The sequence below is a fragment of the Microtus pennsylvanicus genome, chromosome 3, assembly GCF_037038515.1.
Source record: "Microtus pennsylvanicus isolate mMicPen1 chromosome 3, mMicPen1.hap1, whole genome shotgun sequence".
NCBI classification, from domain to species: Eukaryota; Metazoa; Chordata; class Mammalia; order Rodentia; family Cricetidae; genus Microtus; species Microtus pennsylvanicus.
Genome location: NC_134581.1, coordinates 143,186,815 through 143,211,580, shown reverse-complemented (window position 1 = coordinate 143,211,580; position 24,766 = coordinate 143,186,815). Strand labels below are relative to the sequence as shown.

General features: G+C 45.4%; 1 protein-coding gene across 2 annotated transcripts in view; it reads left to right on the top strand.

Annotated features, from left to right (window-relative positions):
- Positions 1 to 24,766, top strand: part of Dnai1 (dynein axonemal intermediate chain 1) — a 68,557-nt gene that overhangs the window by 9,853 nt on the left and 33,938 nt on the right. For both annotated transcript variants that reach the window (XM_075967459.1, XM_075967460.1), the window contains exons 2-8: positions 15,207 to 15,239; positions 16,758 to 16,856; positions 17,022 to 17,102; positions 21,838 to 21,964; positions 22,126 to 22,244; positions 22,471 to 22,590; positions 23,614 to 23,673. In XM_075967459.1, the coding sequence (XP_075823574.1) occupies positions 15,207 to 15,239; positions 16,758 to 16,856; positions 17,022 to 17,102; positions 21,838 to 21,964; positions 22,126 to 22,244; positions 22,471 to 22,590; positions 23,614 to 23,673 (639 nt within the window). The remainder of the gene's footprint in view (positions 1 to 15,206; positions 15,240 to 16,757; positions 16,857 to 17,021; positions 17,103 to 21,837; positions 21,965 to 22,125; positions 22,245 to 22,470; positions 22,591 to 23,613; positions 23,674 to 24,766) is intronic.

The following is a 24,766-nucleotide window of genomic DNA, read 5'->3' as shown; positions in this document are numbered from 1 at the left end:
AAATGAAATATATGACCATATAGGTTAAAGGTAGTGGTGACAAATGGAAAAAGTGAAAGGTGAAGTTATTGCGAGTGGGCTCAGTAACGCAGTCCGGTATTGGAAGTGCAAGTGTAAGCCTGACTACTTGAGACCCTGCCATAAACAAGACAAAATCCACTATTATTACGTTGTGAAGTGGTATGATGAGCCTTCTTAGTAGACAGTAACTGCATTGTGAAGTGTAGAGTGGCCTGATGTTCTTTTCTGTTGCTTTGTCCTTTCTTGAGACAGTCTGATATAGCCAAGGGTGGCCAGAAATTTGTCATGTACTCAAGACCAGCCTTGACCCCCAGATCATCCCTCCTCTACACCCCAAGTGCTGGGCTACAGGAGTGCACGGCCACACCTGGTTTAGCAAGTTATTCTTGGCAGAAGGCACATGCTGCAGACCTTCCAACAAACACAGACATAAACACATAAACACTGTGCAAAAAGGCACAGATGAAAAACCAACCAAGAAAATGAAATAGGCCACTGAAGATTTTTCTCAATCAACACACCCACAAAAATTACTAAGGATTAATAAAAATCAAATGATGAAAAAATAGAAAACAAAAAAGAAATATAACAGAGCGAGAGAGAGAGAGAGAGAGAGAGAGAGAGAGAGAGAAAGAGAGAGAGAGAGAGAGAGAAGAGCGACAAAGCAAAGATAGTCACACTAATCAATACCTTCACCAAAGAGGTAGTAGAGCTGATCAGGCTGGGGGACAAAGCTCAAACTCAAGCTGTATGTTGCCTACATGATATAGGGTTTAAATGTAAAGACATAAAGAGAGTACAAAAGATGGGAAAATGTACTGTGTAAGCCAGAGTTAGTGTAGAGGCAGGAAGATCCAGAATAGCCCAGTCTTGTGGCTCCATTGTGAGTTCAAGACCAGCCTGAGTTACCTAAGGCCCTGTCGATGATGATGATGATGACAGCATGCAATGCAAGTGGCAAGTATAAGCAGCTTTCTTTGTTACACAAAGTAACTTTCAAAATAAGAAATATTTCCATTTTATAATGATTAAAGGTTCGTTTAAGAAAGAAGAAAAACACAAAGTATATGCATCTATTACTAGACCCTCAAAATATAAGGGAATTAAGAATTGGCAGAACTAAAGAGAGAGAAACGGAGAAATAAGTATAGATTTTTAGCACTCTTCCCTCACTAATTGAGAGGTACAGAAGTCTGAACAGTACCATCAACCAACTTGACCTAATTAACATTTATAGAACATTACACTCAAGTACTACAGACTGTTCCCAGAGATCCACTGTACACTGGGATTAAACATAGCCTTAATATATTTCTAAAGATGGGAGGTGGTGGCGGGGAGGAGGCAGAAATCCTTAATAAATAAATAAATTAAAAAAATATATATGTTTCTAAAGATTAAGCTCCTGCAGGTTTCAATTGAATAAAATTCAATTGAAATTTAATATATCCACTGAGGACAAAACGTTTAAGCATAATTTAGACAAAATAGAGTTAAGCAATATGTTCAAAATTTCCAAACATTAAACCATTAAACTTCTAAATGATTCATGGACAAAACACACACACACACACACACACACACACACACACACCAAGAGAAATTAGAAAATGCCTTAACTGGAGGTAATAAATACTATAAAAATTGTGGGGTGCTGCTAGAGTGGGGCCTCTATAGCTTTTTAAATGCTTTATTGGAAAAGAAGAAAGGCTTAGACCCCCTTTAAAATGATTTATTTACTTTTATTTTATGTGCATTGTTGTTTTGCAGTATGCATGTCCATGTGAGGGTGTTGGATCCCCTGGAACTGGAACTACAGGCAGTTGTGGGTACGAGGAATTGAACTCAGGTCCTCTGGAATAGCAGCCAGTGCTCTTAACTGCTGAGTCATTGCTCCAGCCCCATGCTGGGAGTGGGGGGAGCGTGGGGGAGGGCAAGGAGAGGTGCTCAAGGGTGCAGTGTCTACCTTCCTTCCAAAGGACCTGAACTCAGATCCTAGCATGCATATCAGGCAGTTCACAGCCACCTATAACTCCACTTCCAAGGTAATTCAATGCATATACCAGCACACATGCACACATAAATAAAAATAAAATTAACCTTTAAGAAAGGAAGAGGCCAGTGAGATGGTTCAGTGGGTCAGGGCACTTGTCAAGCCTGATGAACTTAGTTCACCTCCTGGGCCCACACAGTGGAAGAAGAGAACTGATTCCCGCGAGCTGCCCTCTGCCCTCCACATGTGTGCTGTGACAATAAATAAGGAGATAGATAAAGAAATGCAAGTAAAAGTATTAAAGAACATAGAAAAATAACCAAATCAAATCTAAAGTAACTGAATCAGTTTTTATTTGACATCTGTGTTTTTTTGATGAATTAATTTATTGTTTTGGAGAAACGTGGAAAGAAAAAGTTTAGCAGAGTCAGAAGCTGGGTCTTTGGAAGGAGTAATAAAGTTGATTTTTATTATTTATTTTGTTTTTGAGATTATAATATAATTACATCATTTCCCCTTTCCCTGTCCTCCCTCCAAACCCTCTCACACTCCTTGCTCTCTTTCAAACTGATGGCCTCTTTTTCATTAATTGTTATTGCATGCATAAACGTATATGTGTATACATATACATTCCCAAACGCAGCCTTCTCGGTCTGTATGATGCTGCTCGTCTGTATGCATACAGGACTGACCACTTTATTGTGGCCAGCCGATTGGTGCGTACTTGATGGGAAAACTTGCTTCCGCTCTCAGCATTCCTTTGTATAGAGCTGAGGCCTGGAGGTCTTCCCCATCCTCTTTGGCATGTCTGTTGTTGTTATCCTTGTTCAGCTCATGTCTAGGCAGTCATATTAGTGAGACTTCATACATGTAGCTTCTGATGTTACTAGAGACCCAGTCTCACAGCAGACTCCCTGATCCTCTGGCTCTCACAGTCTTTCCACCCCCCTTCCACAATGTTCCCCGAGCCGTAGCTGCACGAGTTATTGTGTTGCTGGTGTATCCATTGTGGCTGGGCTCTACAACGTTGATTTTTTTTAAAAAAGAATTATCACGCCTTAGTGAGATTTTTAAAATGATACAGTAGCCAGTTTCAGGTCCTATAGATATTAAATGGATAGTAGGAGAATATTATTAACAACTTTATGCAACATATATGAAATGGACAAACTTCTTGAAAAATATAATTCACCTCAGCTGATGTAAGAAAAAATGGAAAATACCCTTATCTATTAAAGAAACTGAATTCATGATTTAAAACCTCCCCCAAACGAAACTTTAGGTGTAAATGATTGGGAACAAAGAACTTCAGACTTTCCTGCCTTGGTGGCATGAATTATAACCCCAGCTACCCAGAAAGCTGAGGAAGGAGGAACAAAATTCAAGGCCAGCATGGTCATTGTGAAAGAGACCCTGTCTCAAATCAAGCAGTACTAAACAAAACGGCAAAACCCCAGTCTTACACAGTATCCTTTTACAAACAGAACGATGATGTAGCAGAAGGCGGGTAGCAAAACCAAACTATTATACACAAAGAAAGTTGTGAACTGATTCTTAGAAACATCAATGCAAAAGAAGATTTGACAAAATGTTATTAAAGCTGTTCCAGCAACATGCCAAAATACATATTAGATCGAGTGTGGTTTGCCTTGAGAATGTCGAAGAACTCAAATCAGTTTAATGTGAAAACAAACAAACAAAACCAAAACCGAAGTCTTTCTTGACATTAACAGAATAAAGGAGAAAATTCATATGGTGGCATCTCTAGATTCAGAAAAAAACACTGATAAATACAACATCTATCCCTAAGTATTGTTATAAGGGTCAGATGGGATTGTGTACTCAAGAATGTGTGGCAAATTGAAAGATTCTTTATAATGTAAATCATTGTTCTTACTGTGACACCCTGAGATTTGCAGATTACTCCCTGACACGCTTCTTGGGCCCAGGACAACACACTCTTCAGTTATCTGCCCTCAGAGAGAGACTGGTTGCCTTGTGTAGCAGACTGTGCTGTAATAGTAATAACAGCTGTAAAACCTATATCACCACTCATGGTTGTGGAAGAGAATAACTATTTAACTATAAAAGATGTGTTGCTGTTTTGTCTTGCCTGCCTAAGGCACCTGATTGGTCTAATAAAAGCTGAACAGCCAATAACTAGGCAGTAGAGGGATAGGCTGGGCTGGTGGCCAGAGAGACTAAGTAGGAAGAGAAATCTAGGCTTGAGAGAGAACAAAGGAGAAATAGAGGAAGAGGCCCAGGACCAGTTAGCCAGGCAGTCTCCAGGCAGCCAGACACAGAGGAAGCAGGAAAGTAGGACTTACAGAATGAAAGAATGGTAAACAGCCCCAAAGCAAAACATGGATGAAGAAAAACAGATTAAATTAAGTTATAAGAGCTAGCGGGATATGCCTAAGCTAAGGCTGAGCGTTCGTAACTAAAAAGTCTCCGTGTGATTTGGGAGATGGCTGGTGGGACAGAGAAAGTCTACATTAATGGATAGTTCAGAACTTGCTGGTGCTGGGCTCTGGATGAGCATTCTTTGTGTGCTACCTGAGAGGATATGTTCTGTGAGGTGGGCACTGATATTCTCCCCTGCTCTGTAGACAAGAGCGAGGACCAGAGAGAGTTGTGGTCAGTGACCACATACAGTGTGTGGCAGAGCCAGGGATCCAGCACGGCTTGTTTGGAGCTTTGTTTTCTTCTCACTCCCTTCTCTTCTTCATTCATTCATTCATTCATTCGTTATTTAATGTGCGTGAGTGGATGCCTCCAGGTGAGTGACCATGAGGAAGTCAGAGGACTGCTGGGTAAATCTCTCCTTCCACCATGAGTCCCAAGGTCTGAAAGCTTGACCCCAAATGTCTTTGTCTCCTGGGCCATCCATCCCCCCTAGCCCCTGAGCTCTTATCTTCTAGACTAGACACTGCTTCGTCTCCAGCCTCATATCTGGAAGAAATCCATAGAGTTAGTTGGCTTTGCCCTTATAGGTTTCCAAGGTGATCCAGGGCTGAGCTTTTGTCTCTTTCTTGTCCACTGGGTTCTGGTGGCAGGCGCCTTTACCTGCTGAGCCATCTCTCTGCCCCCCTAGACACATTAAAACAAGGGACCTCTATTCCTGTAACTTGTGTGGTTTTTTTTCTTTATTACTTCTTTCTCCTTCCCCCTCTTCTTCATCTTTTTTTCCTTACCTCTTCTCTCTTTCTTTTCCTGTGCTAGCGATCAAGCTCAGGGCCTTACACATGTTCTAGTGAACTCCATACTTAACCACTATAACTTGCTTTTTGTTTGTTAAGCATTATGAAGTTTCATTTTATTTTTATATTATTATTATCTTACAAATGATTAGGTCACATTGTAGCATTTGTTGGTCAGTTTGGCTTTGTCATTTCTCACCGCTTCTCCTCCCTTGTGCCTTCATCTCCAGGCATCTCCCTTCTGCTTTCAAGGGCCCACCTTTTCTACTGTGTCTTGCTCCCTTTGGCCTCCAATCTAGTTTCATAGTCTACATCCACTCCTTTTTTTTTTATTAAAGATTATATATATATGTTATGGACAGATATGAGCCAGCATGTGGGTACTGGGAATTGAACCCCAGTCCTCTGGAAGAGTAGCCAGTGCTCTTAAGTGTTGAGTCATCTTTCCAGCCCTGGCACATCTGTATTTTAAATTTTGGTATGCATTACCAAATTACCCACAGAACGTTTGCATCAAGTGTTCTCTCAGAACAGTGTGGGACAGTGCTTATCACCCTGCAAACCACTGTTCCCAAACTCAGGGTCTCTCATTAAACACTTACTGTGTGCTTCTGTGAGCCTCGGCTCAGGTCTGAAATGCATTCTCTTTAGCTGGATGAAGATGTGTTGGTGAATTGCCATTCCCGTGGGACCGAGGGCTTCTACTTTTTTAGAAACTGAAGCTGCAAGCTGGTGAGGTATTTGGTTTCAATTGAGCTTAATGGAGGCCTGTTAGTGAGTTTTAAAATAAGGACCAAGACAACTGAATGGTAAACACGGTCTCCTGGGCCCCAGGAAAGAGGAAGCAGCGTCTGTGGGGTTGCATGCTTTGAAGAGCCCCCTTTCCAGGAACAATCGCATAGCTGCGTGGGTTCTTGGTGACACGTGAGTTGCTGAAGACTAGTCATTCCTAGAGTGGGTGCTCCCTAACGGGCAGAGGCGCGCACAGATTCTTCAGGCGTAGGGCCCAGCAGTTTCCACACACGGGAGCGTGGATGCCGCGAGCCACCATTTGTCATGGCGCATCAGCTGCGCATCAGCTCACTGAATCCTCACAAACCTGTGATTGCTTGGGAGGGGATTTCTATGATGCCTGTTTTAAAGACAAAGGCGCTGCGATGGAGAGGACTAGTGTTTGTTTCTCCTAGCCTCGTGGAATTAGCCCGCGACACAGTGGATGCTCAAAGTAAGGTTGGCGTCAAAGCCCACACTTTGTCTCCATGGCTCCGCCTAGTTGCACCCTCATTTTAAAAATGGTAAGGAATGGCTTACTTTTTTTTTTTTTCGAGACAGAGTTTCCCTGTATAACAGTCCTAGCTGTCCTGGAACTAGCTCTTGTAGACCAGGCTGGTTTCGAACTCACAGGGATTCCCGTACCTCTGCCTCCCCAGGGCTAGGATTAAAGGCCTGCACCACCACTGCTGGCTTACTTTTTTTTAAAGGCAGGGTTTTACTGTATTGGCTGCCTGTCCTGGAACTCACTATGTAGACCAGGCTGGCCTTAAACTCACAGAGATCTGCCTGCCTGTCTCCCAAGCGCTGGAATTAAAGGTGTGCACTTTACTCCTTTTTTTTTTTTTAGTCCTGAAGACTTAAGAAATTTAAAATTACTGGGTGTTTCCATCACACGGCCTTTGACCCCAGCACTTGGGAGGCAGAGGCAGAGGCAAGCAGATCTCTGAGTTCAAAGCCAGCCTGGTCTACAAAGCAAGTTCCAGCATAGCCTGGACCACACAGAGAGAGGGAGGGAATTTTTAAATTAATTTCTTTACGCTAAATTATGCTAAGGGATAGGCAGGCTACTTGTGCTGTACCAAAACAGTAAGAAACAAATTAATACTAAGTGCTGGAAAAGGCACAGCAGGCGGCAACAGTCACCGTCAGTCACCATGACTGGGAAGTTTGTTTTCAATGTATTCTTGCTTTGTGCACATCATTTGTGTGAACTGCTCTCAAGAGCCTTATCTTTAAAATGAGAACCATTTTACCTGCTTTGTAGGAGCCTCTGAGGAGCAGGTATAATCACTGCTAATGCCTGATACGGAGTGCTTGCCTGAGTGAGTGCTCACCAGACTGCAGCTAAGGATGCTGGTGCGGCCAGCTGGTTCCTACCTGCCTCTTCCCCACCTCTCTCCCCTTTCTGCACTGTGCCAACTGAACAGATCTTGGTTCATTACTGCTATAATGAGAAGGTCTCTTGTTAGCTGTCTTGTTCTCACTCAGTTCCCGTCCACAGCCCTGGAAACTGTTCTCTGGCCTCTGGCTTCCTCGAGTATCCTAGGACACACTGGGCTACACTGAAGGCTGGGTAGAAACAGGGCCAGCACTGGAAGTCAGAAAAGGCCAAGAGATTTTTTTAATTATTTATTATTATTAAGTTATTAATTATGTGTGTATGTGTACTTGTATGTGAATGCAGGTGCCTACAAAGGTCAGAGGCACGGAATGTCCCAGGATCTAGAGTTAAAGGCAGTTGTAAAGTGCCTAATGTGGCTGCTGGGAATGGAAGCATCCCTGTCCTCGGAAGACCCGCCTAGGAGCAATCTTAATGTAAAAGATCTTGCAAAAGCATGCCGAGCCGAGAAGGTGATCCAGGGCTCTGCCCGAGGAAAGAGCTGGTGGTGGGCAGAGAGGCCGAAGCTTTGTTGTTTGTTTGGAGACGGGGCCTGGCTGTTCTGGAATTCACTCTGTAGACCAGGATAGTCTTGAACTCACAGGGATCCGCCTGCCTCTGCCTCCCCAGCGCTGGGATTAAAGGCATGTGCCACCAAGCCCCTCCCCGCCCTGTCCTGCTTCCAAAAGGCAGCATCTTAATGACCAGAAGGCCAGCTTGACAGAAGGGTGCTAATTGTGGCCGGACATCATGGTTGGTGGTAGGGGAGCAAGAAGCTTAGCACAGAAGAGAAAAGTCAGATGCCTCAGAAAATGGGGCACACAGCAAGGAGAAAGACTTTGTTTGTTTGTTTACAGAAGTTAGGTATTAAATGTGTGGCACACTCCAAAACACCACTTGGTTGTAGTTTTGATGATGAAAGATGTTTAGATAGGAATGGGATCAGGAGTCACCATCATCCTGGGACAAGGAACACCTTACTTTCTGCTGGAATTCTTGGCTTCACCTGTGGCCAGGCTACTCCTTTTGTTTCTGCACCAAAGTCTTATCTTCCTCGTGTCTCCTTGGCCAGCCTTTTGGGCTCTGTCAAGGCTTCATTTGGCCTCCTTCACAGCTGGACATGACACCCACAACTCCTACTCCAGGAGAGAAGTCATTTTATGTGGGCAGCTGTCGCCTAGCGGGGACGGTGCCAGGGGACATGTCCACCATCAGACACATAGGCTCAGGATCCCTGCTTTCATGGCTCTCTCCTGCTTACACTTGGGAGTCCTCTAAGTGACTGAGTGTGGCTGTGAGAAGAAAAAGAATGAGGTCATGAAGAAGGCATGGGCTCCCTCTCCTACCCAGTGGAGACTTCTTGGAGAGCATAAGTCAAGGGAGTGCCAGATTTACATTTGGGGAAGACTATAGTGACTGAAAGTGTGATCTCAATTGTGTTAATTTGGGACCAGTTGCTCCATCTCTCTAAACCTTCATTTCCTCGCCTGTAAAGTGGGGATGATGATGCTCTAACCCCAAAGGCTAATAATAAATATTAAATGTGATAATATACATAAATAGTTTAGTGAATGGCAATCCCAAAGCAAGTCCCACGGACTGAAAATGGTATTAGTGATATAGTTAGAGGGGAGAGAAACTGGAGACAGGGAAATCAAATGTAGTTAGGCAATGACAGTAGAAGAATGTCCTGCTGTAAAGACGTTCTGGCTGGGACATCTCACATCTCACTAACAACCAGAGTTACACCGCTTGCCATAGTGGGCTGGGTACGCTTTTTCCTGTCTTGCTCCATAGATAGCTTCAGTGGGCCATACAGAATAACCTGCCCAAGAGAAGAGTGCCTTCTTTGAGCAATAACACAAGAATAGCAGGCTGTTTGTGTTGGGAGTTGGAATTTCTCGGCCACCTCCCGTATGTACTGCAGTGTTATGATTCTTCTCCCAGCACTGTCTCCTCTTGTAAACCAAAAGAGACAATAGAGTATCTAATTAAAGACTAATTGGGTCCTTAATCTCACAACAGCCAGTGTTTGTGTGGTAATCAAAAGTGGAAGGGAGCCTGCTCAGGAGGAGGGCGGGAAGGGCAGAGGGTAGAGAAGGTGGTAAAAGCAGTTAGATGGAGCAGAGGCCGGGTGAGTGGGTTTTTATTAGGCAGAGGTGTCAGCAGGTAGGAGAGGCGGGAAGGCCCAGGTCAGTCTCAAGGACTAGAAGTAGCCTTGATAGATTACCTTAAAGTTCTGATGTCAGAGGGGAAGGAGAGGCTGGAATGGAGACATGGGGCCAGACTGATGACGTTCCAAGGGCCCGGGAAGGGGCCTGGGCTTTCTTCTTCTGTGGTTTGATGGCTTCTGGAAGTAACCATCAAAAGCTTTTCAGGAATTCAGGCTTGTCTGTCTCAGGCGTCTCCTTCTGGAAGACCAAGGGCCCAAAGTGGCAGCCTGACATTCAATCTCCTTTGCCATGGTTGGGAAGTCAGGGCTGTAGCTGATTTCATTGGCCTGTTTTGCATTTATTATAGTGTGGCTTTTATAGTGTGTTAATTGAAATATTTCCAACTGCCAAAAACAATCACACTCAAAGTGCCCTGTCAGTTCTTTCATTGCCATATAAATGTTTTACAGACATTTGCAGGGCAGTGGTAACCGGACACATTCACAGGGCAGTGGTAACCGGACACATCCACAGGGCAGTGGTAACCGGGGACATCCACAGGGCAGTGGTAACCGGACACATCCACAGGGCAGTGGTAACTGGACATCCACAGGGCAGTGGTAACTGGACATCCACAGGGCAGTGGTAACCAGACACATCCACAGGGCAGTGGTAACCGGGGACATCCACAGGGCAGTGGTAGCTGGGTCTTATTTTCTACTTAAGGCTGGTGGTATTTTCTACTTAAGGCTGGGGATTGGCCCTTCATTGCTCTGTTGTGGGCTATAAAGCTGTTGGATGTTATGATGCTTCCAACCTTAAAGATCAGAGTCTCTTCAAAGGAAGGCTTCTAGGGCCTAGCCATCGCTGGAAACCTTGGCATCCTAGATGAAATCTGAGCTCTGCTGCCTGCCTTCCCAGCCTGAATCCCAGCCCTGGCTGAGAAGTGCTTTTTTCCTTCACCTACAACCCACTCTTCTCAAGGTCCAAACCGTTCCCAAGGACCCTGTGACTGTAAGAGCTGTGATAGATGGTCTAGTCTACCCCTTCATTTCACATGCTAGATTTTGTCTGATGAAACATTTTTCTGTCTGTGTCATTGTCCTTTTCTCACCTGATGTTTTTCCTTAAAAAAACAAAAAAGAAAGAAAGAAAAAAATCTCTGGCTGAAGAGATGGTTCAATGATTAAGAGTCCTAGCTACTCTTCCAGAAGACATGAGCTTGGGTCCCATCATCCTTGTGGTGTGGCTCACAACCACTTATAAACTCAGCCCAGAGGCTCCTATGCCCTCTTTTGGCTTCATGGGTACCCACACACATGTGACATACATACACAAGATACATGAACATACACATAAATAAAAATAGATGTTAAAAACAACATCCCCACCATGACAATCTTGTTCTGTTGGCACCCAGTTAGGTGGTAACCTCTGGCATCTTTGTGTGTACCTCAGGCTGAGAAGGTACCACCCATACAGTACCATAGTACCCTAGCATGGAAGGTACCACCCATACAGTCCTATAGCACCCTGGCACAGAAGGTACCACCCATACAGTACCATAGTACCCTAGCATGGAAGGTACCACCCATACAGTCCTATAGCACCCTAGCATGGAAGGTACCACCCATACAGTCCTATAGCACCCTGGCACAGAAGGTACCACCCATACAGTCCTATAGCACCCTGGCACAGAAGGTACCACCCATACAGTCCTATAGCACCCTGGCACAGAAGGTACCACCCATACAGTCCTATAGCACCCTAGCACAGAAGGTACCACCCATACAGTCCTATAGCACCCTGGCACAGAAGGTACCACCCATACAGTCCTATAGCACCCTAGCACAGAAGGTACCACCCATACAGTCCTATAGCACCCTGGCACAGAAGGTACCACCCATACAGTCCTATAGCACCCTAGCACAGAAGGTACCACCCATACAGTCCTATAGCACCCTAGCATGGAAGGTACCACCCATACAGTCCTATAGCACCCTAGCATGGGAGGTACCACCCATACAGTCCTATAGCACCCTAGCACAGAAGGTACCACCCATACAGTCCTATAGCACCCTAGCATGGAAGGTACCACCCATACAGTCCTATAGCACCCTAGCACAGAAGGTACCACCCATACAGTCCTATAGCACCCTAGCACAGAAGGTACCACCCATACAGTCCTATAGCACCCTAGCATGGAAGGTACCACCCATACAGTCCTATAGCACCCTAGCATGGGAGGTACCACCCATACAGTCCTATAGCACCCTGGCACAGAAGGTACCACCCATACAGTCCTATAGCACCCTAGCACAGAAGGTACCACCCATACAGTCCTATAGCACCCTAGCACAGAAGGTACCACCCATACAGTCCTATAGCACCCTAGCACAGAAGGTACCACCCATACAGTCCTATAGCACCCTAGCATGGAAGGTACCACCCATACAGTCCTATAGCACCCTAGCATGGAAGGTACCACCCATACAGTCCTATAGCACCCTAGCACAGAAGGTACCACCCATACAGTCCTATAGCACCCTAGCACAGAAGGTACCACCCATACAGTCCTATAGCACCCTAGCATGGAAGGTACCACCCATACAGTCCTATAGCACCCTAGCATGGGAGGTACCACCCATACAGTCCTATAGCACCCTGGCACAGAAGGTACCACCCATACAGTCCTATAGCACCCTGGCACAGAAGGTACCACCCATACAGTCCTATAGCACCCTGGCACAGAAGGTACCACCCATACAGTCCTATAGCACCCTGGCACAGAAGGTACCACCCATACAGTCCTATAGCACCCTAGCACAGAAGGTACCACCCATACAGTCCTATAGCACCCTGGCACAGAAGGTACCACCCATACAGTCCTATAGCACCCTAGCATGGAAGGTACCACCCATACAGTCCTATAGCACCCTAGCATGGGAGGTACCACCCATACAGTCCTATAGCACCCTGGCATGGGAGGTACCACCCATACAGTCCTATAGCACCCTAGCATGGGAGGTACCACCCATACAGTCCTATAGCACCCTAGCACAGAAGGTACCACCCATACAGTCCTATAGCACCCTAGCATGGGAGGTACCACCCATACAGTCCTATAGCACCCTGGCACAGAAGGTACCACCCATACAGTCCTATAGCACCCTGGCACAGAAGGTACCACCCATACAGTCCTATAGCACCCTAGCATGGAAGGTACCACCCATACAGTCCTATAGCACCCTAGCATGGGAGGTACCACCCATACAGTCCTATAGCACCCTGGCATGGGAGGTACCACCCATACAGTCCTATAGCACCCTAGCACAGAAGGTACCACCCATACAGTCCTATAGCACCCTGGCACAGAAGGTACCACCCATACAGTCCTATAGCTCCCTGGCACAGAAGGTACCACCCATACAGTCCTATAGCACCCTGGCACAAAGCTAGCTTTCAAAAGAACTTGGGTTTATTGAGTGGTGGTCATTGACACCACTCCCCTGTCCTTCATGAACTCTAAGTAAACTTGAACAGGAGTCTCACCTTTTTGTCCTGTTTAGGTTACTGCACAGCAAATAGATCCCCTACAAATGTTTATCGAATCGAACTGAGCATGTCACTATATGTTAGACAGCTTCTGTCAATGGAGCAAACACTGGGGTTTTGAAGAAAAGAGGGCTTTTGTTCTTGTTGTTTTGGTTATTTTGAGACAGGGTTTCTCTGTGTGGCCCAGGCTGTCCTGGAACTCACTCTATAGACCAGACTGAACTCAGAGATCCACCTGCCTCTGCCTCTTGAGTGCTGGGATTAAAGGTGTGCCACCAAGTCCAGCTAGAAAAAGGGTTCATTTTCGCTCACAGTTTTGCATCAGTCTGCTGAGGTGAGCACCACATGGCAGAGCTAGCTCAGGAGGAAGGATCTCATCTTGAGTCAGCAGCAAAGGGAGAAGGAGGTGCCAGGCTTGCTCCTTTTATACGGGTTCTGAGAGCTACAATGTTACAGGTTACAGCATTGTCCTAATGCCTTCCGATGGTGTGTTCACAATATCCCAAGGGTTTCCAACTAGGACCTTTAAAGGTCCTATTGCTTCCCAGTACCCAACCTGGGGACCAGGCCTTCAAACATGTGAACTTTGGGAAGACATTAAAACTATATTCTCTTGGGAACATAACATTTAAATTTTTCTTTTAATTCATTTACATCGTGTATGGGTATTTTGTCTGCATGCATGTCTGTGTACCATGTGTGTGTGTGGTCCCCTCAGAGGTCAGAAAAGGTGTCAGGTCTCCTGGAACCAGAGTTACAGATGGTTGTAAATCTCCGTTGTGAGTGCTGGGAATTAAGCCCATGTCCTCTGGAAGAGCAGCCAGTGCTCTTGACTGCTGAGCCATCTTTCCAGCTCCACCACTCCAGCCCCTGAACATGAAGTTTTAACATACAGAATTGGAGGTTATCATGTTCCATTCTGGACCTTTCACTGATGAGGAGACTGAAGCTCAGAGAGGAAAACCTTTCCCAAGGTTGTCATCACCTATGAGGTTTGATGGAATTCTTTAATCTATTCTGTAAGTCATCCAAATACCTTCTGTGTTTGGGCATTACAGGTACTGGGGATATAATAATATTTCACCCAAATAAGCATCTGTTCATATGATTTTATATTTACTTCAACAGGTTATGTTTATGAACATAAATAAGATGCCTTTGAAGTCAGTTCAGTGCTGAACACTTGGTATATACTTTATTTTCCTGCCGCTACCTCCCCAGGGCTGGAGTACAGGCTTACACCACCATGCCTGCTTGCTTTGCATTTGTTTGGTTTTTTTGGACAGTCCCTGACCTGAAACTCACTATGTATACAAGGCTTGTCTCAAATGCGCAAAGATCCACCTTTCTCTGCTTCCTGAGTGCTGGGATCAAAAGTGCAAGCGTGTGTGTGAGCATGTGAGTGTATGTGCCACAGCACTTTTATGGAGGTCAGAGACATTTGTGGGAGACTCTTCCCTCCTTCAACCATGTGGGTGGGTGCCAGGGATAAAACTCAGGTACCAGCCTTGGAAATAAGTGCCTTTACCCACTGAACCATCTCACTAGCCAACCAATCCTGATTTTATGTGTTACTAGGGAGTGAATTCAGAGTTTTGTGTATAGCAGTTAGCATTCTACCAACCAAGCTCCATCCTCGACTCTTAGAATATATGTCAAAAATATTTGTTGGGCTGGAGAGATGGCTCAGAGATTAAGAGAACTGGCTGCTCTTCCAGAGGACCCAAGTTTAGTTCCCAGCATGGCAGCGCACAACTGTCTACAACTCGAGTTCCAGGGGATCTGACACCCTCACACAATACACATAAAATAAAATTAGATAAATTACTTTAAAATATATTTGTTGAATTAGTTACAAGTAAGAAATTCCCAGTGCTAACTTTCCCGGGATACTACTTATGGATTAATTGTGGTGATGCTAAAACAGGGTTGCCTTAGATACAGGGCCTCCTTGACTCACCTAAGAAGCACCTGCTGCCATTGCAGGTGACCCCAGGATGGTTTCTGAGATCTGGGAGAGTTCACAGCCCTTTGCGGTGAAGTCCTTGGGCAGAAGCCTCCTTGAGGCATAGTTGATGTAGTTCTTTTGCCATTTCACCTCTGACTCACCTTTTGTTTTTATCCTCCTTTAGAGTATCAGTGTGACCAGAGGAGCCAGAAAGAGAGTAAGTGTTGGGACCACCAGGCACCAAGCAAGATGTTGGTGGCATTTTGGCTATTGAAAATTAACCACATAGTTTTAGAAAATTTGAACAAGCTAGAAGGACCTTAAAATTATACTTAAGCTACTACCCTAGGATTGCTTTTTATTTAACATGCAATGTCATATATTCCCAGATATTTTTATGTACATAAAATAAATATATACATATTTAAAAGTAACAAAACAGTATTTATTATTTTATAACCATTTTAAATATAAATATTTGGGTACTTTCCATGATATATATATATATATATATATATATATATATATACTTTATTATAACACTTGAAATTATTGCACAAGATTCAACCATATATCGCTTAAGGTCATGTCTTAATAAGTTCCACCATGCCTCACTTTAGAGGAAAAATGTCAGCATTTCCCCTTTTTCACTATTATGACCATCCTTCTATCACCTGTGTCTTTGGGCATGGTTGTGATTTTCTTTCTTTCTTTCTTTCTTTCTTTCTTTCTTTCTTTCTTTCTTTCTTTCTCTTCCTCCCTCCCTCCCTCCGTCCCTCCCTCCCTCCCTCTCTCCCTCCCTTCCTCCCTCTCTTCTTTCCTTCCTTTCTGAGTCAGGATTTCTCTGTATAACAGCTCTGGCTGTCCTGGAACATGTTTTGTAGACCAACCTGACCTCAAACTTCACAGAGATTCACTTGCCTCCGCCACCCAAGTGCTGCAGCTAAAGGCGTGCGCCACCACTGCCTGGCTAGTTATTATTATTATTTTTGTAAATTCCTGCGTATAAATATTTGAGTCAAAGAATATAAACAATTATTAGACTTGGGTAAATATTTCCACGTTACTCTTTAGAAAGGTTGTGCCCATCCCTGGGAGCCCACCTTTCAGAGGCTCTTCTTGTTGTTTTCCAGTTTCACTGTTGCTTTGTTTCGAATGTCTTTGACTGTTAGTAAAGATGAGCATTTCAGATACCCCATGGCCACTTTGGCAAGGCATTTAACAATGCAGAACTTCTTTTTTTGGACTCCTTTTGGCTTCAAGGAGCAAAGTACAAGTCAGTATTTGTTTTAAGAGTCTTTTTTTTTTTAAATCTTGATGTGGCAGATTGGAAGGTCAAGTACAAATTTGGATCACAGTGGTTGGAGAACAGTTTGGGCTCTCTCTGGCTGTCTAAGCACATTGCATAAAGTATTGGGCAGCTGGTCATGGACTTCAACTTCTAGGCTTTGTGGAAAGCAATAGGAAGAGCCGGTTCTTCTGATGCCCTGCTGGGGCCAAAAGGCCCACAACAGTGTTTCAGGTGAACCCTGACCCTGACATAGAGGTGGCTATGGTCTCCCAGGCACTGAGAAACCTGGCATCCGCAGCTCCTTTAGAGTCTTCCATGAGTAGTTTGTGTACAGTGGATAGAACTTGGCTTCAGGGAGGACTTGTGAATAAAGGGAATTCCTGCAGCATTGCTTGCTTGCTCAAGCAGATTGGGCCCTCCTGACCCTACTGTGGTTTTGTTCAGGATGAAGATTCAGGGACGGATGTGGGAGAAGGAACTGATGAGTGGTCCCAATCCAGGGCCACCGTTCGACCCCCTGACCAGCTGGAGTTGACTGATGCGGTGAGTGAGCAAACTCCATCCCTTGTTCATCTCGGATGTGGGGTCTTCCACAGGGTAGATGAGAGGCTTTCACAGAGCTTACAGGTACCCCGGGGGGGCCCAAGTCTCAGAGGCGATGGGAGGGAGAGCTTTCTGCATGACCCCCTTTGTGTTTGTCTCCCTCAGGAGTTAAAGGAGGAGTTCACTCGCATCCTGACAGCCAACAACCCACATGCACCCCAGAATATTGTCAGGTACAGCTTCAAAGTAAGTCATGCCCTCCCGGGCAGTGGCTAGGCACATTGCACAAGGCTCCAGGCCACTGTACAAAGTCACTTGTAAACTGAGGTCCTTGGCTAGAAACCTCGGGTTTTGCATGGGATGGGATGTTCCAGAGATGTTTGGTTTTTTTTTTCATTTTAGCACATTTTATTTGGAGAGGGGGGGAGAGAGAGAGGGAGGGAGGAAGGGAGGGAGGGAGGGAGAGAGAGAGGGAAGGAGAGAGAGAGAGAGAGAGAGAGAGAGAGAGAGAGAGAGAGAGAGAGAGAGAATACACGCATGCACAAAAGAGGGAAGAGCAGGAGAGAGGAGACAGGATTCCAGTGTGCATGCGGAGCTCAGAAGTCAGAGGACAATTTTCCAGAGAAGATCCAGGGGTTCAAACTGAGGCTGTCTGCTAAGCCACCTCACAGGCCCCTTTGGAATTTTTCAGTGAAGAAGTCTTGTTAACTGCAAAGCCTTCAGTACCTGAGGAGTTGTTTTTGTTTGTTTGTTTGTGGTGCGGGGACTGAATTTATTAAGCCCAGAGCTTTGCTCATACCAATCAAGTGCTCTGCCACTGATCCACATCCCCAGCTTTTTAATATATTTTTACTTTTAAGAATATTGAACCATTTAGTTAGAAAATGATTTTTTTTCCAAGCAGGTGGATCTCACTGAGTTTGAGACCAGCGTGGTCTACAAAGTGAGTTCCAGGAGAGCTGGAACTGTTACACAGAGAAATCCTGTCTTGAAACCCCACTCCCCAAAAAAGAAAAGAAAATTTTGTTTCAATGTTTCCAATACACAGAACACATTTTTCACCAACACAAGGTATTGGATCTTTAGAAGCTTAGCTTTTCCTCCAGCAAGGCACCTGGGTAGAACAGAGTCCTCTCTGCAAGAGATGTTGGCCTCAAATCACACAGGGCCTTCCCATCTGAGAGGAATTCTGGCAGGCTCTGGGCAGAGTCTCTTGATATGTGAGCCATCCAGGCAGGTGGATGACTCCCAGGGCCATCTTTTAGTGACCATGGTGTGAGCAAGTTCTTAGCAGATAACCTGCAGCATGTCTTCATAAGAGACAGCACCGGGCTGAAGAGATGGCTCAGTGGTTAAGAGCATTGGCTGCTCTTCCAGAGGTCCTGAGTTCAATTCCCAGCAACCACATGGTGGCTCACAGCCATCTGTAATGAGGTCTGGTGCCCTCCTCTGGCGTGCAGGCATACATGGAGGCAGAATGTTGTATACATAATAAATAAATAAATAAATACATTCATACATACATACATACATAAGAGACAGCACCATGCTTTAGACCACGGCAGGTCAGCTCCTGTAAGGCCTGGAGAGAATTTCAGAATGCTTTTGATCTAAAGTGGAAGTCATGCCTCTGTTTCTTACTTCACTTTGAGGCCTTTTAGTTCCACTCCTTGTGCCAGTCTCAGATCCTAGATGAAGTATTTTTTTAATTAATTAATTAATTTATTTATTTATTTATTATGTATACAATATTCTGTCTGTGTGTATGCCTACAGGCCAGAAGAGGGCACCAGACCTCATTACAAATGGTTGTGACCCACCATGTGGTTGCTGGGAATTGAACTCAGGACCTTTGGAAGAGCAGGCAATGCTCTTAACCACTGAGCCATCTCTCCAGCCCTAGATGAAGTATTTTTACGTAGGATGCCAGGTACAACTCTCAACACAACCTGTTTCCATACATTTCTGTCCTAGCTTTGTTTCCTAGAGACAAACTCTCTTGTAATCCAAGATGATCTTGAGTTTGCTGTGCAGCTGAGTATGACCTTGAATTCCTGGTCCTTCTGCTTTCACTCCTGAGGCTAGGGTTATAGGTGTGCACTGCCTTGCCAGACTTAGAACATTTCCTCCCAGAAAACGCCACACCCCATAGCTGTGACTACTCAACTCTCCATCTCCTCTAGCCCTGGGAAGCACTAGGTTAATTTCTGTCTCTAGACTTGTGTATTCCGGACATGTGAAGAGATGGGTCCTATAGTTTCTAGTCTTTTGTGACTGGCTTCTTTCATTCAGCATGTTTCCAACTCATCCATGTTATAGCACATGTCAATACTCCATGTCTTCTTATTGCCAAATAATATTTTATATTCTATGAATATGCTCCATTCTCTTTATTGTTCAGTTGATGGACATTTGGATTGTTTCTTCTTTGGGCAATTCTAAATAATGCTGCTAAATAATGAACATCTGTGTATGTCTTATGAAAATTTCATGAATATACTGCTTCTTATTCAGATTGTGTAGTCGGCTCCTCCACAAAGATGTTGAAGCAAATCCAGATATGTTTCCCAAAAGAAGCTATTCAAGAGTTTTGCTACATGGCAATTTACAGAGGTTGGAGGAGAGCTGTCTTTTACTCCCTGAAGTCATGTTAGACAGGGTTATACCTTCCTGTACCCTGTCTTGACATTAGAAATAGGGGCCTGCTGGGACTCAGTGGCCTGGCTGTGGAAGGTGCACCTCAGGGCAAGCATTGTTTTTCCACTTCAGTATCCTCTTCTTGCTCTCCAGGGACACTCACCTTAGCTGTGCTTGCAGTATCTCTTGGCCTGTCGAACATTCTCCCACACAGCTGTCTCTACACTGTTGGTTCTGAAAGGTCTGGTTTTAGGCTCCAAAGCTGCTACTCTTTCTTGTTGTGCTAAAGAATTCAAATTCCATCCCTAAATTGAAGAGGAAGTTCCCAGTCAGCTGTTGAGGACAGGATTGAGGTGATGTCTTAGAGGAAAACTGGATGGATCATTTGTTCTCATGGGAACCTCCATCAGATAATCAGTTACTGTTCATTGAGCATTAATACTGGGCACCTACTGTGTGTTAGGATTGTGTTAATGGATTGCTTTCATTATTGCCAAAACTTACACTTCCTTGAAATTGGTTATAATTATTTTATTTGATAGAAGAAAGAATCCAGGGCCTGGGGGTTTAAGATAAGGTCATGAAGGTAATGACAGCAGACCGAGAACTTGACTCTAGCTCTGCTCACAAGGACCATGCTTTTAACCACACTTCCTGTCCCTCATCCTTTACAGAGAGAAAGGGCTTCATAGGGACTTTGATTTTGTTTTTTTTTTTGTTGTTGTTGTTGTTTTTTGTTTTTTTTTGTTTTTTTGTTTTTTGTTTGAGACAGGGTTTCTATGAGCAACAGTCCTGGCTGTCCTGAAACTCTCTGTAGACCAGGCTGGCCTCAAACTCAGATATCCTCCTGCCTCTGTCTTCTGAGTGTTGAGATTGAAGGCCTGTGCCACCACTGCCCAGCAAGATTTTTTAATCTCATGGTGCCATATAAATATGATTATTTTCCACATGATGTAAAATGGTTGAACAGAACTGTCTTAAAAGAAGGGAAGTGGGGGGGCTGGAGAGATGGCTCAGCAGTTAAGAGCACTGCCTGCTCTTCCAAAGGTCCTGAGTTCAATTCCCAGCACCCACATGGTGGCTCACAACCATCTGTAATGAGATCTGGCGCCCTCATCTGGCCTGCATGCAGACAGAACACTGAGAATACAGTTTACATAATAAATACATAAATACTGTATATATAATAAGTACATAAATGTATGCATAATAAATAAATCTTTAAAAAAAAAGAAGGGAAGGGACCTCTGGTCTCCAAGTCCATTTTTGGGGTTGCTAGGAGGCCAATCAACACAATATCCACAGGAACTCCAGACCATGGGCTCTGCAAAAGCAGGAACTGTGTCTGTTGTTGCTCAACTTTATGTCCTGGGCACCTAGAAAATACTTGGCTCATGGTAGCTGCTCAAAATTATTTGTTGAACGAACAAATACGGTTTCCTGGGCTTGAAGCCCAGCCCTGCTTCTCATCTGCTGTGTGACCTGGACAAGTGCCAAACCCAAACTTTCTCTGGACCTCTGTGGTCCTCTTGAACAGAAATAGCAGGCAAGAGATCTGGTCACCTCTGATGTTCTGGTCCCTCTGACATGCATTAAAGTAGCATGGCGAGGCTATGCTAGGTCTTTGGACAATTATTCTGACCTGCTCAAGGTGAGGCAGATGAGCTAGGAACCCCTTGGCATGAATGTAGGAGACAAAGCTCCTGAACCAGTGATGGGTAAATGTGGGACACTTCAGGCTGCATGCAGAGGATATTTAAAAATACGTCTTTAAGGCTGGGTGTGGTGGCACGTACCTTTAATCCCAGCACTTGGGAGGTAGAACTAAGCGGCACTGAGTTTGAAGCCTGCCTGGCCCACAGAGAGTCCCAGGCCACTGTGGGCTATGTAGTCAGACCCAATCTCAAAAAAAAAAAAATTAAAAAATGAGTCTTTGATGAGAACTTACAAAAAAACCCCTCATTTATATGTCTTTTTTCACCTTAAGCAGAAATTTAGTGAAAACATTAGGATTGGGGGTTATAGTCCCTGTAGCAGAGGTGGATTGCTAATTTAGAGCAGTGGTTCTCAATCTGTGGGTCACGACCCCTTTGGGGGCAAACAACCCTTTCACAGGGGTCTCCTAACACCATAGGAAAACATATATATTTACATTACAATTCATAGCAGTAGCAAAATTACAGTTATGAGGTAACAATGAAAATAATTTTATGGTGGGGGTCACCAAAATATGAGGAACTGTATTAAACAGTCACAGCATTGGGAAGGTTGAGAATCTCTGCTCTAGAGAATTAAGGCAGACTACATTCTGATGCCAGCCCTTTGTGGGATCCCCTCTTTTCAGGAAGGCACATATAAACTTATTGGCTTTGTGAACCAATTGGCGATTCACTTCAGCCAGGTGGGAAACCTGATCCCCAAGGACTCGGATGAAGGGCGGAGGCAGCACTACCGAGAGGAGCTGGTGGCAGGTAGGACACGGCCAGCCTAGGGCTGCAGCCCCAAGCCTGGATCTCTGAGGAGCTGGTCTGGACAGACCTGGGAGCTAACCCAGGTCATGGGGAGCCCAAGGGACAAGCAGGCAGGACTGAGCTGGCTTGGACCCTGAACTCATCAGCAGTATCCTGTCAAGGTTCACAGGAGTCGGCCAAGGTGGTGACTTCAGACACAGAGATCATTGAAGAGGATGAAGAACCCAAAGAAGCAGAGACCGAAGCTGGGAGTCAAACAGACGTGCCTGCTGCAACCGAGGTGCGACAGCATTGCTCTTTGTTCCCACCATTCCAGGGCAGCTATGGATGGAGGCTTTAGGGGTGACTCAGGGAAGAACGGTGAGAGAGGCTGCATGTGCCAGCACTCCTGGCAGCATCCTCTGCCCGCCCCATCCTGCCGGGCCAGGGCTTCCTTCCCCTTACTCCTGACCGTCCACTGTCTCCCTCCCACAGCTAAACCCTGGCTTCCTGATCTTTGTTTCCAGACCACTGAAAAAGTGACAGAAGAGGAACTGATGGCTCCTGTGCAGCCCAAGGAACGGAAACTCACTAACCAGTTTAACTTCAGCGAGAGAGCATCCCAGACCTTTAACAACCCCCTCCGGGTAGATCCCCCCACCCCTTCCTTTACAGATCTTCAGCAATCCCCCTCAGGGTAGATTCCCTCACCACACCCCTTTACTTTGAAGTTCTCTGGCAGACCTAAGCCTAAGACCAGTACTTGCAGGCCTGAGCCTGGAGAGGGGCGACAGGACAGACCACAGCTTCCCTCTCCAAGGAAAACTGGAATATGTGTTCAAGTCCCTGTAAGCCATCTAGTCATTCAGAGGAAGGCCAGAGCCCTTGGACTCCACTGAGAGGCTGCAACTTGGGCTAGACTGGGAAGATGGAGTAGAAATCAGGACCACAGTGTGCCAGGGGGATGGGGAGTCTAGAAACAATATTAATAGAGGTTGATGGTCTCTGTGGTAGATCAGCTTGGAAAATCTAGAACATTCCCTGATGATGAAGGGTCCTGAGAAGCAGGCTGAGAGAGCCTGACAGGGTTTTAGGTAAGGGATGCTCACTAAGTGTTCTACTTGAACACAGTGCATCTATGATGGAGGCAGGGTCTCCAGGGTCAGTCAGTCTTGGGCAGCACCTCATCACCCTGTGTGGTCCTTAGGTTGATATTGGATAGTCGGGTTATACACAGTGTGGAGCAAGCAACTTACATGCTGGACGCAGAGAGCCCAGTTTTGAGGAGAAGCCTTCTCATGTAAGGGACATTAGCCCTGGTGCTTATGGGAGGCTAGCCTCTGTGCATTGTGTCTGGAGACTGGTGACAGGCTGACCTCTTGCAAGTCTGTCCATCTCCAACCTGGACCTCTTCTTGATTTAAAACTGGCATAATTGATCTTCACTGCCCTTGTCCTCCAGCTTAGGCTACTGAAGGAGGCCAGAATGGAAAAACAAATGTGAGATTTGAATAATTCCGTCTTTCACCAGGCTCTTCTTTGCTTCTCCAGTTCTGTCCCACCCCTTCCTCAGCTCCAACCAAAATGCTTCTCCTAAAGCTGTCTGTCTGTTGGGTTAAGGGAGAGGGAGGAGAGACCATCTGTGGGTCCCCTGTTGTCTCTGTTCTCTAGGATCGAGAGTGTCAGATGGAGCCTCCACCAAGAACAAACTTTTCAGCCACAGCCAATCAGGTAAGATCCTGGGTCAGCCCGAAAGCTGTCTCCATCTGCCCTCCCATGCGTCCTGGAACACTCAGCAGCACAGGAGACTGGCATGTCTTCCAGTCTGCCTTAATTATCCATCCATCTCCCTGCATGTCGTCCTGAGCTATCAGTCCCGAACACTGGGCACATCACATTAGGTCCCCCATAGTGAGTGCTGAACCTGCTTCGTGCCGCCATGCTGGAGGCATGGATGGCTTCTGGAGCCTTCCCCAGGACATGGTAGAATGCTTGTTCCCGTGGACTCTGTAGCCTGTGGCACCCTGTGATTGACTTTAAAGTGCCAACATTCTGACTGCCTTTTGTATTCTTGGGGACTCTCCTCCTTCCCATTAAGCCCTCCTGGCTGTGGTGCTGACTTGGACAGGTGCTAGAATCAGGCCCAAGTTCTGCTCTTCCTACTGTGGGATCCTGGACATAGTATGCTTGCTTCTTTCTTAATCCTTCTGTTTCTTTCTTTGTCAACAAAGGATGGCGGGCTCTGAATGAGATAACAAACGCCGCCGAAGTGCGGCACAGAGAGGGGAGAATTTTTAAATGTAAGGTGTGCCTATCCGGCCTCCAGGTGGCAGTGACTGCCCAGTCTGGGAAGCATTCCCTGTGAGCTACTGCATCTGCCCAGCCCCAGATTCTTGCTGCTGCTTCTGCTACAGCTGCTACAGCCCTTGGGTTTTCCTTTCTCCAGCTCTAGTTGGCAGAACGCCTATTTATTATTATTCTTTCTAATCTTGAGATGGGCAGTGAAGTAGATGGTCAGCTGGAGCCAATATGTTTTTCCACTACCGCAGAAGCAGACATTTTTCCCATTAATTCTCTCTCTCTTCTCTCTCTCTCTCTCTCTCTCTCTCTCTCTCTCTCTCTCTCTCTCTCTCTGTGTGTGTGTGTGTGTGTGTGTGTGTGTTCCATGCATGGAGGTCAGAGGGTAGCTTTCAGAAGTCAGTTTTCCTTCCAACATATGGGTCCCAGGGATTGAACTCGGGTCATCAGGCTTGCTGGAAAGGGCCTTTAGTCTCCAAGCTATCTTACCAACTGAGGAAGATTTTAAAAAAATATTTCTTAATTC